The sequence below is a fragment of the Anopheles arabiensis genome, chromosome 2 (assembly GCF_016920715.1).
Source record: "Anopheles arabiensis isolate DONGOLA chromosome 2, AaraD3, whole genome shotgun sequence".
In the NCBI taxonomy this organism is placed as follows: Eukaryota; Metazoa; Arthropoda; class Insecta; order Diptera; family Culicidae; genus Anopheles; species Anopheles arabiensis.
The window spans coordinates 1773588-1790165 of NC_053517.1; the positions used below are offsets into that span (position 1 = coordinate 1773588).

General features: G+C 49.5%; 3 protein-coding genes across 8 annotated transcripts; 1 reads left to right on the plus strand and 2 right to left on the minus strand.

Annotated features, from left to right (window-relative positions):
* Positions 1-9: 9 nt before the first annotated feature.
* On the minus strand, positions 10-7033 carry LOC120898734 (phosphatidylserine decarboxylase proenzyme, mitochondrial). Of its 3 annotated transcripts, none has more exons than XM_040304976.1 (8): positions 6596-7032; positions 3247-3464; positions 3014-3153; positions 2780-2937; positions 2066-2207; positions 1656-1983; positions 1058-1268; positions 10-991 (listed from the first exon to the last, which is right to left on the minus strand). In XM_040304976.1, exons 1-8 carry the CDS (start codon positions 6622-6624, stop codon positions 847-849), a joined length of 1371 nt encoding a protein of 456 aa, XP_040160910.1. In that variant the 5' UTR covers positions 6625-7032; the 3' UTR covers positions 10-846. The 3 variants fall into 3 exon arrangements, with proteins under 3 accessions (XP_040160910.1, XP_040160909.1, XP_040160908.1); XM_040304975.1 differs by having other exon boundaries at positions 3014-3156; XM_040304974.1 differs by having other exon boundaries at positions 3014-3464; positions 6596-7033.
* Positions 7034-8383: 1350 nt separating this feature from the next.
* LOC120898733 (facilitated trehalose transporter Tret1-like) lies at positions 8384-15579 on the plus strand. 4 transcript variants are annotated; one of them, XM_040304970.1, is made up of 6 exons: positions 8384-8922; positions 12946-13158; positions 13374-13678; positions 13778-14006; positions 14083-14916; positions 14998-15355. In XM_040304970.1, exons 2-6 carry the CDS (start codon positions 13154-13156, stop codon positions 15353-15355), a joined length of 1731 nt encoding a protein of 576 aa, XP_040160904.1. In that variant the 5' UTR covers positions 8384-8922; positions 12946-13153. The 4 variants fall into 4 exon arrangements, with proteins under 4 accessions (XP_040160904.1, XP_040160905.1, XP_040160906.1 ...); XM_040304971.1 differs by having other exon boundaries at positions 8384-8823; XM_040304972.1 differs by having other exon boundaries at positions 8384-8823; positions 12949-13158.
* On the minus strand, positions 15389-16578 carry LOC120898736 (mediator of RNA polymerase II transcription subunit 29). The gene is made up of 3 exons (XM_040304977.1): positions 16032-16578; positions 15879-15966; positions 15389-15802 (listed from the first exon to the last, which is right to left on the minus strand). The coding sequence occupies exons 1-3, from the start codon at positions 16442-16444 to the stop codon at positions 15596-15598; spliced, it is 708 nt and encodes a 235-aa protein (XP_040160911.1). The 5' UTR covers positions 16445-16578; the 3' UTR covers positions 15389-15595.

Sequence of the window (16578 nt, forward strand, 5' to 3'; positions counted from 1 at the left end):
AAACAAAAACGGCTTTTAATAGTTATATTAACATAAAAATATATTCCTCAAATGAAACACCGCGGCAGGAACAATTGGTTTTAGCTAACGTACAGTTTTCGTACGATCTCGTACATTGCTAGTAGTTTACAAAATCACCTATACGTAAAAGGTTCACCTAAGAACCCTTTGGGTAATTGAGGTCAACAGTGGGTCTGTCTTCTTCTTTTTTTTACAAACTGGTTAGAGGTCATGTATACGCGTGTATGTGTTGGCAATAGCTCGTGCAGCAATCAAGCGCGGGATTGCTCACGGTATTTCACATCACATTTAAATCACGATCGTGCAAAACGTTCTCACTCTCTAAAGCACTTTGTATGCATGTGTGTGTTTGTGTAGCACGCTGTTTAAATACTACAAGTCTTTACAGGCTCTCGTCGTCTCCTATCGTTTGTCATACGCTCCTCTGACAGCAATCGGAAAGCAATCCCAGTCGCGTACAATATGTACTACTCTTACGGTATTTGCAACTAACAACGCACGCACATCGGTTTGCCCAGTGGCCGGGCTGTGGTATGCTTCGTGCTTCGTGTGTCCGTTCGATCGACAGCAACTAGTTAAACAAATGTTTTCCCGATAGACTTCGCTTCGCGTTCGCACGATCACTTGGCGCGATATATTCTAAAGGATTAACAACCGCAAGCAACGATCACGCGCAGTTGTATCAATATTGTACTTAGGCTTGGGTACGGGTGTAGATACACTTTAAAGAAATAATTGTTAACTAAAACTAGTTTCAACCTGAGACACTACCGAGACGAGAACGAGTTCCGTTTTCATACTGCATGAAGTAATCGGTGAATACTTTTACACAGTGACCGCTGCGTCCACTGCGTCCAAGGATTGAATCGCCCGCTTCACTTCCTCGGGGTTTTCCACTGCTTCTTCCGTACCTTCGAACGTTCCTAACCGCTCTCCGACCTTGACACGCTGTCCGGGGAAGAGGTTGAACCTGTGAACGGGAAAGGCAATGTTTCAATAACAAAATACAAAGCTCAACAAACAGCAGCGCACTTACTTGAATTCTTTCGGTGCTTCGAAGATAAGCACAATAGTACTGCCCATCCGGAACTGGCCAACTAGTTCGCCCTTCTCCAGGTACTTGTCAGCAGGCATTTCCAGCTCGTCGTACTCCTTGTGTTTGTGACTGCCGCAGGCCAAACCGACCCATTTGTTAGTTTTCAGCTTCTCGTCCATAAAAATCTCCACCGAACCGACATTGGTTGCGCCTGGAAAAAAGGAAAAGGGAGACATGTAAATTCTCCTGTCAGCATTATCCCACGACCCGGATCTTTAGTTCTCACGCCACCCTACCGGATTGTGTGTTATCAACCTTCATTCATGATTCGCGCGGGAATCCATCGATCGTACGATCGTACGACCGAGCAGATCTCGCAGAGCCGACGAAGAAGACGAAAACAAAAAGAAAACCTCCCGGATCCCAAGCCAGCCAATTGATAATGATTACCGCATCACTATCATTTCCAGGCCCACACCTTACCGGCTTTCGGCTGAACTCTAGGTGATAAGCGAACCCTCTGTGGCTAATTGTCGGTCAGTTAGTGGACAGTTAGATCCGGGTGAAAAGAAATAAAAAAAAGCTTCCCCCTCCTTACCGACAGCGGTGTAGCTGAAGAATCCGTGCTTCCACTTGCCGATGTAGACGGCCCGCTCGTTGAGACAAAACAGCCCCGGAATCCAGCCGGCAATCTTCGGACTGACGGAGAGCAGCTCGCCGGAAAAGTGCCTTCGCAGTTCCGGTTTCCATAGCGTCGGCGAGTGGAAGCGGTGATAGTCTCCCGGCGCTAGATAGATGACGCACTGATACAGCACGCTGTCGGGCGAGGCGTTTTTCTTCACCTTCTCCACCATCTCGGGGGCGTCCTTGGTTGTCCAGGTCGGTGGTCCCAGGAAGGCCTCTAAACTGTACGATACTCCTTTGACCTGGTGGTATGGTGGCGGGCGATCGGGAATGTGGTCCAGTTAGTGAACGTTCGTTGCGATTTGCTTTGAATGGTGGTCTTACCTGTTCGATTAGGTTGGAATTGGCGGCACCGAAGTGCAGAATTCGTCCATCACACGGTGACACAAAGCTGGTCTTGGGATCGATTGGACGAGCGTCTTCCTTGAGAGGGCGGGTGAAAAACTCTCCTAAGCTTCGATACTCTCTGCGTTGACGGAAACACGGATACAATAAGATTAGTACAAAGGAACGCGATAATGAACACACATGAATGTGAGAAAAAGAGTTGAAGTACATAGAGAAAAACCATTTTGCAGCATAAAAAGGAAGCATTTTTAGCAAAGAGCCGATCAAGAAAACTGATCAGCAGAAGCCAAAAGAACAGGTTAGGCAAAGTGAAGCGATTAATGAAGCACACAGTTCAACAAACACCTTTTAAACGTTGATGAATGCGAAGGAAAAAAAGCGAGCTAACACCCAGAAAAAAGGACAATTATCACCAAAAACATGACACACACTGATAGTAAGAAGAAGTAAGCAAACAGTCAAAGATCATTTTAGAGAATCTTTCACTCGATCGTGTGGGTGGCTTATATCAAACAACAAACACAAAAAAACATTACCTTCTTTCTTTTCTAAATGTAATAATAGATTATCTGCAAGTTGTACTAAACAACGAGAACTTGTAACGCCCGAGCGGAACGTCGTTCGTTCGCTGGTAACAAACACGAAGGGACAAACATACTTGATCTGAAAGGGAGCACACGATGCACTTACTTGAAGTTGTCTGCGGCCGCTTCCTCCATCTTTACACCGAACGTGTTCGAGTAGAGCCCGTACAGCATGGGCCGCACCGGTTTGGGAACTCTTCGATCGGCCATCCAGCCCCAGCAACGGCTCATGAGGCGCAGGGGCAGCGAGCAGTACATTTTCGCCTGCAATCCGTACAAATACCGTTTGAGTTACTCTACTCCGCAACGTGCTATCGGCACATCAACTGCCATTGCTTACCTGCCATTTTGCGGCGGTTCGCGGTAGGCCCTTCTTATCGAGTTCACGATTGTGAAGGTGCCACTTTGCTGCCACCACCATACAGATACCGATGGGTGTCCAACGAAGAAATACACCACGCCAGGTCAGCCAACCGCCGGCTGCTAGTAACCACCAATCCAAAACCGATAATATAGTCCAGCCCGCTCCTGCCTTCCAACTCCACTTTCTGTAAACTTTGCTACGGGATTTACCTGTCGTCGACTGATGGTGGAACTGCTGCTGCTGATGATGATGCTGCTGGTGCTGCTGCTGGTGCTGCTGCTGCTGATGGTGATGATTGTGCTGGTTTGTGGAGGATGAATTCGGCTGCTGCTGAAGCTGTCTACTACCATATATTGACCGCTGCACAATAGTCCATCGCGCAGACCACTGTCGGGGGTTTGGCTTTAAGTTGACCGCCTTCGAGAACCTGGCGCAAGCGAAAAGAAACCAAGAAACAGCGAAACAAACGTTGAGAATAAGGTTCCGTCTGTACGCAAGGAGTGTCATTTGCTGCATCTTTCACAAGTTCGTTCGTGACTTTTGGCCCGGCCCGGGACAAAATTTTGGACTGCGAAACGACGGTGCACAACGATCAACTCCACGCGCCCACAGAAACAATGTGCGCACGGTTGCTCGCGCGAATCCCCACTCACGCGAAATCAGACCATCCCCAAAACGCGCGCTGCTGTGGATCGTCGGAGCGATCGCGCCCGGCTCAATTGGTTAATTTAATATCCAGCATTACGATTCGCAAGATATCCAGGCACCAGATACACACACACTTAGGAATGAACGCAAATATTATTCACGATTGCGAGACCTCGACCGAAACGCGAAAATCTAATCAAAACCCAACACGGCTGTACCACGCGCAGCTGGATACTAAGTCTAGCAGTGGAAGTCCATCGTGCGACGTACGCCCGACGACTGGTACGCGTACGACAATGTAAATTACACGAATCGGCTCCAACCGACCGAGGCAGGGACAGAAATAACAACCAGTGGAAAGGTTCTGGCGCACATGCTGCCCAGTGGATCAGCGGAATCACGTGTTGCTACTGCCGTTTGGATCAATCCATCCATCCGTCGGTGTGTCCCCGACAGTGACGCGCTACCTCTTGGCGTAGACGAACGCAAAACTCTGCAGCGCAGCACGTGCTTCAAGCCATGCTACCTGGCCACTGGTAACGTGTGTGACCCTGGCATGTACCTGCACTTGCACACTAGGCTAGGCTCGCGAAAATAGACACACAGAGGACAAGCGGCCAGTAATAATAGCAGCGCGTACTGTTACAGTTTATCGATTTTTCCCACATTTCGGCGACCTGTGGGTCCCGGGATTCCCGTAGAGGAGCGGAACAGCGAAAGAGGAAGTGCCTTTGTTTGGAGACACTTGTGCTTTAGTGTGGCTTCCAAGTCTACCAGGCAGAGAGCCACGATGCACGTCATGATCCTTATCGTTGGTCAACAAGCTCCAGTCACAGTTAGTCAGAGTTCAATATCGGAGATGATAACAACACATGCCCGTGTGCAGGGAGTTGGCTGGAACAGAACTGGCACCAGATGCTGGTCGCAAGGAGCTGGTTCCAAGGACAAGGCCAAGGACAAATCATTGGAACCATTAAAATTCCCAATTATACTCACTGTGCAAACACAATGGTGTACTTCCGCCAGCACTCGTTCGCACAGACTTGCAAAGACACTGCAAGGCAAGGTGATACTGCTAATTTGGCAACTAGAGATGCCCAAAAGCAGCAACCTTCGCGAACGACGACAATCAATCAACTGTTCCCGGGGTGGCAAATGGCAAGCGGTTAAATTTTTGGCGATATTAGCCCCCCTTATCTAGCCACCGGGAGGCTATAAAGCATCCACGGGGTACGGGGTAGTACGGGGACCGGGGCCGCTTTATCACGATCCCCACTGATATCAGTGACTAATCGGGGGGTGTTGTGGATTTCTTTCGATAGGGCGGCCGGCACCTGTTTTTTCTGGAGTTGTTTTTGCCGTTCGGTGTATGAATGAAGCATGGAAAGCATGCATGTGTTGTCTATGATGGCTTGTGTGAGGGTGCGCAAGGTATGCGCAAGACCTTCGCAAGGGGTTAGCGTTTCCTGCAGGAAGGTTCTGAGGATTTGCAAACGTATGTTCGTGGTTGTAGGCTGCTGTTGCTGCAAGATATGCTCATGTTTTTGGAGCAAATGTTTACCTTAAGTCATCAGCAACGAAACATGAAGCAACGATTGCGATAATATTTTATTGTTTCCTGCGATAACTCACACGCACACCAAGCTTGCTTTTTTATATAGGAGATAATGAAATTGGCTTGAAAACATATGCCTGGACAGGTTGAGATAGGTTCAAAGCTAGGCACCCATTTCCTGCTATCAACAAACACATTCATTGATCGCTGTTTCATATCGCGTGCGAATATTCGCAAACACATAAAACTTATCAAAGCGGAAACGCTTGATATTTCATTTACAACGGCTCTCTTCTCCCTAAGGAAGTGCACTAAGCACAGTTGATTGGGTTTTTTTCCTATCTGAGACGGTTTATACCAAATTGGGAAATTACATCAACCTCCAACAGCTCTGATGAATGTTACAATTGATCAATATATTCATACTTTTTATAGATACTCTCCAGCAAGGCATGATCGAAAGTCAACTAGATATGCAGAGGTCCTTGGCCTTGGCCCACACAGGTGAACATTCATACACGTTCACAATCCCCCTTAAAAAAATGGGCATTCCATACCAAAACATACACCGATCCAGTTTGTTGACCCTTGTGACGATGATGGCAAGCTTAGCAGCATGCCGCCGCCGCCGTCTCCCACCATCAGCAGCTGATAATGTTCAACGCGAGTAACCAATACTCGTGTAGCGTTAGTAACATACATTCCTACGACACCCGACCCCACCCGAGCTGCCCAGTTGCCGGCGTTTAGGCGACCTGCGCTAATCATGCGCGCGACTCCACATACTCTCCCACATACATACATGCACACATACCCTAACCGCGCCGCGAAGCACATGGCACCATGAGCGGTGGGCTGTCGTCTGCAGGAGAATACGCGTTCGATTTGTTTTAGGCCACGCGGACAGGAAATTTCTAGATTAGGGAAGATTACGACGGGAGAGGGTGAATGGTTGTATAATCAATGCTTTGCAACGGCCGCTTCTTGGTGCAGCAGGGATTTGGCTGCTACCTTTTCGCAAGCACATTGTGAATCTAACTCGAAAAGAGAAAGTTTTTCTAATCTTTGATTCTCGGAATGAATCGTTCTTTTCACTTTTTCTCCCCCAACTTCTTGATCGTGCTGTCTTCTTCACTCACGGCAAACACAGAACCATATGATCGAAGCGGGAGGAGAGCGAGGAGGCAATCGTTGCCATGGAAATGGTAGCTGTTTCTTTGTTCGAGCATCAACGTAAATGCGTGTCCAGGGCCGAGCTAGGTCAATTGATGATTACTAGCGTTTGGTTAAATTGTACCGTCCAGCTTAGAACGAAGACACACGCCCCACCATGGTGTTGTAATTTAGGAACTTACAGTCTATATTTTGGCATAAACACGGCCATCCTGAACGGCAACTGTTTCCTTGTGGTGCTACTGCTGAAGTACACTCGCTCTTTTCACGCACTGAACCACACGCTCGGACAGGTCGATCGTCTTTCGCGCTCGATCGAACGGAACGATTTGTTGCGCTGTTTGCACGGCTGCTACTATTTAAACCACCTTCCGAGTCGATCGAGCTAGATGCACTGATCGCGATCAGCTGATTTGCGCCTGACCCGTTCTTTCCGCGCACTTTCCAGCGGGTGTACTGGGCGTATGCTGCGTGGTTCGCAGCGCAAGAAAAGTAACGGAATTGCGATTATAATTCACTATTTTGGCTATTTTTTGTACGATTTTATCAGCAATTGAGTGTGCTTTATCTGTGCGAGGGATTTGTTTTCTTTTCACCCTGTTACGCTTTGTTGATGTCAATGTCAGCTGTCAAACGGCGTGGACGGTGGAAGGTCCGTAGGTCATGGGCCGAATGTTCTAAAACTGAAATGTAAAAATAACATGCATTTTTAGTACATTTAAAATAATAAATATATTGGAATCAATCACAATCAAATAAAAAAAATACTTTCTATTCAAGCTGGCATACAAACTGCAACAATAGAGGGTTGAAGATTTATTTTCAATCACAGTGGTTCCACACTACTCGAGATGGGGCGTATTCCGAATGATTTGCTCGAATGGAAATGTTCGAATCTGTTCGGAGCTGCTCGAATATTTAAAAAATCGAGATGGGCAACGAACGTTTTACCTAGGTTGAATCATGGTTATTGTTTACGCGTTAAAACACAAGAAGCCACAATTAACCATTTCGATTTCCTTTTGGAGCGATCGAATGAAATGGAATGACAAAACTATGGCGTTTGTGATAGAACTGAACACTTAACATTGTTTAATAAGGTGGACCACGTGCTACTAGTACCCTGACACGTGGTAGATCTTATGCACCCTACTTTTCTATTTTTCTTGGAGTTTATAAGACTCACCCCCTTTACTGAGAATGCATTTTTTTGTTCATGTACATAAAAAAATAAATATCCAAACGACAGTTACTGCCTCCAGTCTATTGCAGACACGTGTGGGCTCGAACGTGCCATGTTGAACGTCTTCTTTGAGATTTTAAAAATTCATATTCTATTACAATGTTTGCGTTGCAGGCTAAAGCGTGCAATGGATTTGTGTAATTTAATCATCTCTAAGCTTGATTACTGCGAAAGATAATGCATCCTTTATCTCGCACTGGCTTTAGAATGGTGGAATGCGATAGGTGGAAAATATCAATGCAAGTAGTGCACCCATTATCTGCAATGGTCTCATCACCATCAGCCACTGCAAACGAACCGGAAGCAACGAAGCTGCATGGACAAACAACACAAACGCAAACGGTTTCCATTTTCACTACCCACCTTCTTATCAATCGGTCGTCTATTTTTCATCTCTCACCATCCTCCCCCACCCTCATGCTCTACATTTTTCCAACCTACGGTAAAAGAAGACTACAATTAGACTGCAAATCGCGAGCTCGGTCATAATGCAACTGCGGATTCGCTTCTCCGGTGCAAGGTCGTCAAGGCAGTTGCGAAATGCCTGCCTGCCTGCCTGCCTGCCTGCCAGCCTGCTACTACCCGTTGACCCTTCTGCCGAGAGCAAAAACCATGAACCATCCACGGGCGGCACAATGGCCGCAGCTTTTCTTAGCAATATGCTGGTATATTATGCTGCCGCGATACCGCGAGATCACTAGGCGTGCATGTGGCACCACTCAAACACGGTCGCTCGGTCGGTCGCTCGGTCGGTCGGTCATCCCTTCCCCTTTTGTCGTCCACGGGCTTCGTGGTCGGTGATCGTTCGTACGGCTCCGGGGCCCGGCCCGTGCGGTGGGTACGGTTTTCAGCCTCCGGGACCATAACCGCGGTTCAGTTTGAATTACACCATCGGACGGCTCACACGCACTGAACTGTCGAGTGGCTCGTGTGCCTGGCTAACACAGACGCGTGAGCAAACAGCTCGAGTTCGAACTCCACCACCGCCGGACAAACTTTAGCCCGCGGGCAACAACATATCACGCGTGCGACAAGTGTGAAAGTAAAAGTGTGTCGCACGGAAATTCGGCAACAAACAACGCACAAAACAACAACGGAAAGGACAGATGTTTTTGCGCAGGAAGGGAGCAGTGGAGTAGTGCAGTGAAGCGGCATTTGTGTGTAAAGGTATCCAAAAACAAACTCGTCAATGTAGATCGTTGTTGATCGCGACTTTGTGTTTTGGGCCTTTTCAAAATTGTTTAAAAATAGTGCGCAAATACTACGGTTAGTATAATAGGAATATTGGAAAAATGTATACAATTATAGTGATCGCGGTAGGGGTGATGGCGTGTACTTGTGGGTTAGTTGTTTAGCTAGCTAAATCAATATGTCAGTGTCGTAAGCTTTGTAAGCTCAGCTGCTTCCGTTCTGCAGTACCGTTCGTTTTAATATGCATTCAATCCCACACATGCACACGATAATGACCGACCCCATGCCATGCTAGAAAGGCTTTCCAACACGTTTAATTAACCGTTTGATGAGCGCGGTGCGCTTCTTCTCTTACCTTTGCGGAGAAGGGAGAGGGTACTACTTCGGACGCCGGTCCCGAACGGGTGAAAAGTGGGTGGGAAGGAGTGTACTTACCACCTACACGCATTTGTGCATGCAAAACCTGTCCCGTGTGTGTCCGGCCACCGTTGTGCCACATATTAACAGCACACACAGACACAGAGCCGCCCGATCGAACCTCTTTGCACGGATCTTTCTTTCCATGCCCGCTCCATGCATCATGACGATCGAAACGTGTTGTGCAACTAATTTCTCCAGCAGTCGCGCCAGCTGCGCAGATGCGTCGACCGGGGACGCGACCCGCGGGAGTCGTCGTCGTCGTGGTTGAGATTTAGGTTTGCAATAGGTTTTAATTTCTTCTTTCCTCTCCGAACCGGACACCGGGGTTTCGGGGCCCGGGTCGGGCAGGTCGGGCCGGTTTGATTCGGTTTTGCTGTTGTTGTTGTGCTGTGCCGTTTCGGAACGGGTTCCGGATAGAGAGATAGAGGTGCCATGATGCTCCTTTTTTTAAGATATATGACCCCATCTATAAATATATGGCCGTTGGGCCGTTGCTGCTGCTGCTGCTGCAGTCGGCCAAATTTGGAGCTTGCGGAAAAGATTGCTAGGTCTTGTTTTGCTGTTTGTTTTTTTTGTGTGCGTGTGTGTGCGTGATTCGATCGCGATTGCTGCAATTACATGACGCGGTCAAAATTTGCGTACAAAAGTTCAAAACACAATACAATTCACAGTTCACGATAGTGTGGCGGTGGTTTTTGTTTTTTTGTGCTGGCTCTTTCCTGTGTTTGTTTTGCCGATGGCGGAGGGATTTGAAAATATACGCCTGATCATGGTTGTGTGTGTCGAGCGATCGTGGAGCGAGGGACCCATCCATCACTCAAGGACATGAACGAACGGTTTCTAGATTTTTCGGACCTCCTTCCCGTGGCCGTGGCACCTTGGGTTGGATCTTCTATCTGTTCGGCATGGAAATGGAGGTGTAGGTGAGGGAAGAATTGCAAAGAGGTGGAAATTATGCTCCGCCACCAGCAGTCGAGAAATTGAAGAGCAAGAGAAGCAGAGTAGGGAGATCGCCTGTTTTTTCGTCATCGAATTCTTCGACATCCATCTCCACGAAGGTGGCAGACAGGTGGCACGAAGGTGGTAACAACCACTCTGCTGGAACCTGCTGCTTGTCAAGGGAGGGATTAGATTCGTAAAATCAAATAGCGGGAGAAAAATGCCATCCAACCCTGGAGGGAGACTTGTCTACCAGGCTTCAGTTGTGCTTTCTTCCGCACAAGCCACATTGAGCCATCGGAGCCGGCAGGGGGAGTATTCAATTTCGTTGGCCCGAGGAAACCGCTGAAATTAACATCCGCCAACAAGGTGGTGATGATCGATGGTGGATCATGCGCACGAGCCGTCGTACCACTCAACCCACACAGAAACCCCCCGACTGTCCGCGCAGTGGTATGTGCCGGGCAAGGGGTCACGAGAGCCCCTGTAGCATGTGTGTACTTGCGATCGATTGCTTACGATAGAGGCCGTGGGAGCGATGAATCTTTCTAGACGCGCTAGGTGATGGCGAATTGTTATGTCCCTTAGCAATTGTTGCATCGTCTTACGCTGTTTTTGCCTCGAATAAATGAGATTTGTGCCCTTCCTGGTGTTTGCCTCCTCTCTCTCCCTATCATTGCGAAGGCAGAAAAGTGAATTAGACGTACTGTAGAACATGGTCACCTAACTGAATGAGGCGAGGATCTATAAAGTGTCTCTATTGTGTGAGCCGGAGATGTAGTTGAAGCTTAACACAGAATAGGAGGAGAGTACACACACACACGCAGGCCATTTACATAGATCCATTAATCCCATCAATCAGTCAGCCAAGTCAAGGTGGCGGTGGTGGTGATGGTCCAGGGTAGAGGGTGCACTAAACCTGTGCAAACCAACAAATTGAACTGAACGGGTCATCTCCCTTCCCCGAAAATGGCGCTCATCATCATCATCATCATCGCATGGAAGCAGAGATCGCGAGGATTAGCCTTGACCGGGACCTGTTCTCGAACCCCCTACCGTACTTATCTGGTGTATCGTGACAAGTTCACTTGTAAGCTCGCCGGCTTCATGGATGGAGCCGGAGGGAGGATGAGGGAATCTGCGATGCGCTCCGATGCACAATTGTACCTCATTAGAATTACATTTATGGGCGAAACTCTAAACGATCGCACTAAACTTATTACTCGCGACCGTTCGCTCGTTCGCACGTTCTCAGCACGCAATGCAACACACGGGTTGAGCAGAGAAGAGAAAGAAAAGTCACCGTCGCCATCATCATCATCATCATCATCATCATCGATCATAGAGCGAGTCGCACTGTGTCGTCAAGCGAAAACCGGGAATACGAGATCGTGCTCGAAGTAGGCGACGGCGCTGACGGTTCTGAACCTAGCGTGCGTGTGTCTACCTAGGAAGCGTTGGAAGCACAAGTTCTACGCTAGATAAACAAACCTTGAACGGTTGCGATAGGGAGAGAGACCTGTCAACGTTAGATTTCTATGTACATTTGTGCCCGAAAGCGACTTGGAAATGCAGCATTTGCAGGAAGGCACCGTGCGAGCGTACAGCGCTGAAAGAAAGTGAAAGGCATTTAGACGCGCTTTGGAGGAGCGATCGAAGCTGGTGGACAAACACCACAAGTTGTACAACATATTTCTGCTTAATTTAGGATCATTTGCAAAGGAATGACAATAAGCGGTGGACAATGCTGGTGGCGATTTCTACCGTACACAAACTCTAATCGTCGTTTAGTGAATTTACGATCGTTTTTTTCCTCTGCCCGTGGCACCAATTCCAGCGCACAGAAACCTTCATGCAAAATTAGTCACAGCTCGGTTCGGCCACGGGTGGGCAAAGTGCAGAGCCTGCAAGAGACACGTTTTCAGCATCTCTCTCTCTCTCTCTCTCTCCTTCCTCTCGTGTTTTTATCGGCGCGTTCTGATCGCTTTCAAAATCTGTCGCCACCGTGGCTGAGCGTAAATGTTGGTCAATGGTGCGGCACTTAATGGCACCACGAGCCGTACGTGTGTGTGTGTGTGTTCTTGGGTGGATGCCGTGGGTTTGGACACTCAGGTGACTGATCTCGTTCAATGCACGCTTTACCGTTCTGTGCCCGCGTGCGTACACACTGTCCCACAGTGTCCCAAAACGCACGCAAAGAAGGATGTGGAGATTCAATTTACTCTCAATTGCGCCACCACCACCGATCGGTGTGCGCAATTTCCAAATGCACGCGGTTCCTTTTTGCGCCCATTTGTAGCATTAGCTAGACTGCGGGCGCGCGCTCGCTCGCGCACGAACCGGTTCGTTTCGGTTCAGCTGTGATGGCGCTGCGCGAAAAACCCATTTGCGGGTCGTGTGCGCACAGCTGCTGCGTTCTCAGAAGCCACCAGCAAATCAAAACATGTTGTCAGACAAAATCAATTCTTGCTGTTTTTATAGACCCGTAGACTAATCAAAACATACGGTACAAACGATGGGACCGTTTTACACTGTAACGTTGTTTCTTTTTTTTTAAACGATGGGTGCCAGGGAAAGTGAGGGACATGGTCACGAGAGATCTCTTGTGTCCTCCAGCTTCAGCTTATCAGCAGCAGCCTTACTACCGGCTCTTTCAACGCCGTTGATCGGGCCTTTCAACGGGGTGGCCTCTTTATAATCTGCTTCTCTGTTTCTGATACGCTTCACTCATGCCTTCAGCAGTCCATCGACGTGACCTGGACCATCGAGCCCGTGGGTTGGAAAATGTCGATCCACTAACAACAGTACGCAGCAGCAGCAGCAGCATCGACAGCGACCAATTATTATCAATCGCACTATATTGTGCACTCATCATCGTGCGTTGTACTCAAGAATTGATCCTGCTATCATTATCTGATCTACGAAACCAGGCGTTCCGAGTTCCATCATGGGGTAAGTACGGGTTGACGTACGGGGACACACAGTCATACGGGCAGATCAATTGGATTGAAAAGCGCAAGAAGTAAAGCAAAAACGCACGAGCGCAAAAGATCATCCCTTATCTAAAACCCGAGCTTGTGGTTGTAATTCTCAATCGAAATATTGCCACCGGCACGTGCGTTACTGACCGGCGTTTGCCTTTTCTTCTTCCCGTTGGCCTTTTGCAGCAAAACGGCCTACACAATAAATGGCTCCACCAACGGGCGGGACGAGAAAAAGGTGCGACCTGACGACAAGATGGCAACACGGCTCGACGGTAATGATAAGCAGCAGCAGCAGCAGCGACAGGAAGTGAGCGCGTTCCGCCGCATCCTGCCACAGATACTGGCCAGTACGGCAAAAAATTTCCTCCTGCTTGATCTCGGCATGGCGGTCGCCTTTCCGACGATCGTCATTCCCGCACTGCGGGGCATAAAAAATCGCGCCCCGGACGAGTTTCTCCACTTTACACCCCAGCAAGCGTCCTGGTTTGGTGAGCAGCAGCAGCAGCACCTTACGCCAATGTGGCGGCGGCAGACCTTCATTTCTTAAAATTCCTCCTCCTTTTTGTTGTATTTCTGCCGCAAATTAGGAAGCATTGCCTACATCTGCCAACCGGTGGGAAGCGTTCTGTCCGGAATCATTCTCGAGCCGCTCGGGCGCAAGCGATCGATGATTCTGGTCAACATTCCGCACATTATTGGCTGGTTTATGTTGCACTTTGCCGGGTCGCTGGAGGAAATGTACACGGCGGCCATACTGCTCGGACTGGGCGTCGGCTTCATGGAAGCGCCGATCGTGACCTATGTTGGGGAAATTTGGTAATTACACTGTCTTTTGCTGTTTGTAGCGCCGGCTTAACCTTAGGCTTTTCTTCCATCCATCCATCGTCATCAGTCAACCATCGATCCGCGGCATTCTGACGTCCTGTGCCGGTGTGGCCGTGATGTTGGGCTTCTTCATGGTGTATCTGCTGGGGACGGTAACCACCTGGCGTACGACGGCGGCCATTTGTGGTGTCATTCCGATCGCCACGATGATTGCGATCTGCTTCGTGCCCGAGACGCCGATGTGGCTGCTGTCCAAGAACCGGGCGGACGATGCACTCAAGTCGCTCCAGTGGCTGCGTGGCTGGGTGTCACCGAAGGCCGTCGAGCAGGAGTTCCAGGAGATGAAGCGCTACAGCCTGCACTCGGCAAAGTGTGCCATCTGCGAGAAGAGCGGTTCGACGACCACCTGCCAGCATCCCCCGCTAACCGAGTGGACCAAGCTGAAGGAGCTGACGAGGAAGCGTAACCTGCGCCCGTTCGTGCTGGTGATGCTGTTCTTCGTGTTCGGTCAGCTGAGCGGGCTGACGGGGATGCGACCGTATCTGGTGCAAATCTTCCAGGCGTACGGTGTGCCGCTGGACGCGAACTGGGCCACCGTGTCGACGGGATTGCTCGGGCTGATCGCTAACATCGTGTGCATGGTGAGCATCAAGTTTGTGGGAAAACGGCGGCTCGCCATTACGTCGATGGCGGTCACAGCGCTGTCGTGCATTTCGCTGTCCATCTACGCTTTCAACACGTTCCCGCCCGGTTGGACGTCGTTCGATAACCATCCCGGTACGAGCCACGTCACATCGATGGGCTACATTCCGATGGTGCTGTTCTTCATGCTGGCGTTCTTCACCAGCGTTGGCGTGCTGCCCGTGCCCTGGATTTTGCTCAGCGAAGTGTTTCCCTTCAGGTACGTCGTCGTGGGCGAGTGAGGGATCGTGAAATTGGCAGCTTCAGCAGTCTCAACACACTTTCACTTTTCAATTTACAGAAATCGCAGCCTGGCGTGCGGTATTACGGCCGCCCTGCACTACGTCATGTCGTTTGTGACGACCAAAACGTACTTCAACCTGGAGAGTGCGCTCTCGCTGCCCGGTGTCATCCTGTTCTACGGCGTGATGGGCATGGTCGGGCTCGCGTTCGTGTACTTCTTCCTGCCGGAAACGGAAAAGCGCACGCTGGAGGACATCGAGCTGTACTTCTCCGACAACAAGCGCAAGCTGACCGACATCTACATTCCGCGACGAAACCGGGACGAGGAAATGGTGGCCGTCGTGTCCAAGCTGGCCGAGAAAGCGATGGAAAAGCAGGGCATCGACAACGCCGTCTTTACGGAGGGCGATAAATAACCGTAAAACCCGTATCTAATTCCTGAATTGCTGTATAGTTGTGTAAGCTTAATTTTATTTCTTAGACGATCGTTAAGACCGCTACCACGAAACCAGACTGGACCGTGCGGAGGAAAAACGAACTGGACCCTTCCTCTCCACCATTCTCGCTCATGCGCTCATTCCTCTATGTATGCCATAAAGAACAAATAAAGTAAACCATTATCCTTCTCTTACCACCGTAATGCCACGCTTGGGCTATCATTCGCTGGGGGAAATGTTTTGCGCGGCGCATATAAGCGTATCGTGGATGTCCTTCGCGTAGCCGATCTGCAGCTTCACCACCTCCAGGTACTGATTGTACGTGAGTGCGTTCGTTTCCGGCAGTGGCGGCTGACTCGTGGCCACCGGAATGGGAAGATACTGCTGCGACGAGGTACACTGCTGCATACACAGTTTGGTCGTTTTCTGGGGAGAGGCGAACGGAATGGGAAGAATAAACGATATTGATCCATCGAAACACTTTTCTCCTCCCTTTACTCACCAAATTCAGCTCGATTTGGTCACAAATCGAATAAAACTCCTCCAAATGCTTATCAAACCGAGGCGCATTGTTCAGGTCTACCGTTTTCCTGCCGCGTGAAAAAGGGAACTGTCATGAGAATCGGGCGCCATCTAAGCAACCGAAGGAACTTACGATCCTGCGTCGGCCAGTGTGTTTTGCTGGATGAGCTGGGCAGCTGTTTTGATCGTAGTAGACAGGGCGTCGCGAAGCGGTCCGACCAGAACCTTCACTTTGGAAATGTTGTCCACCTTCTCGGTTTGCTGTGCTTGCTGCTGGGCGGATTGGCTGTGCTGCTGTTGCTGCTGCTGCTGTTGCTGAACTTGCTGCTGTTGCTGCTGTACTTGCTGTTGTTGCACCTGCTGTTGCTGGACTTGTTGCTGCTGCACTTGCTGCTGCTGGGCTTGCTGCATCTGAGGCGACTGCATCATCCCGGGTGCTACACCGACTCCTCCCGGTCCGGGCATACCAACGCCACCGACACCACCCGGACCGCCGGGTACACCGACACCTTGCTGCTGCATCATCATGCCCATTTGGTTCATCATTTTGGAGAGCGTTTTAGATCGGTAGCCGTGTTTTACAGGTGAGTTTGAGCACGAAATGTACGTTTTATCACACGGAAGTCTTTGTTGGCTTGTGGGCAGTCGATTGACGAGGTTATTTATTGTAAACAAAGTCA

Coding starts and splice junctions, on each gene's coding strand:
- LOC120898736 (XM_040304977.1), bottom strand. CDS start 16,444: ATGATGAACCAAATGGGCATGATGATGCAGCAGCAAGGTGTCGGTGTA. Junction 15,967..16,031: donor ACACTGGCCGACGCAGGATC/GTAAGTTCCTTC, acceptor TTCACGCGGCAG/GAAAACGGTAGACCTGAACA. Junction 15,803..15,878: donor ACCAAATCGAGCTGAATTTG/GTGAGTAAAGGG, acceptor GCCTCTCCCCAG/AAAACGACCAAACTGTGTAT.
- LOC120898734 (XM_040304974.1), bottom strand. CDS start 6,624: ATGGCCGTGTTTATGCCAAAATATAGACT. Junction 2,938..3,013: donor GAACCGCCGCAAAATGGCAG/GTAAGCAATGGC, acceptor TACGGATTGCAG/GCGAAAATGTACTGCTCGCT. Junction 992..1,057: donor GAAGCACCGAAAGAATTCAA/GTAAGTGCGCTG, acceptor TCCCGTTCACAG/GTTCAACCTCTTCCCCGGAC.
- LOC120898733 (XM_040304970.1), top strand. Junction 13,679..13,777: donor CCAGCAAGCGTCCTGGTTTG/GTGAGCAGCAGC, acceptor GCCGCAAATTAG/GAAGCATTGCCTACATCTGC. Junction 14,917..14,997: donor AGCGAAGTGTTTCCCTTCAG/GTACGTCGTCGT, acceptor TTCAATTTACAG/AAATCGCAGCCTGGCGTGCG.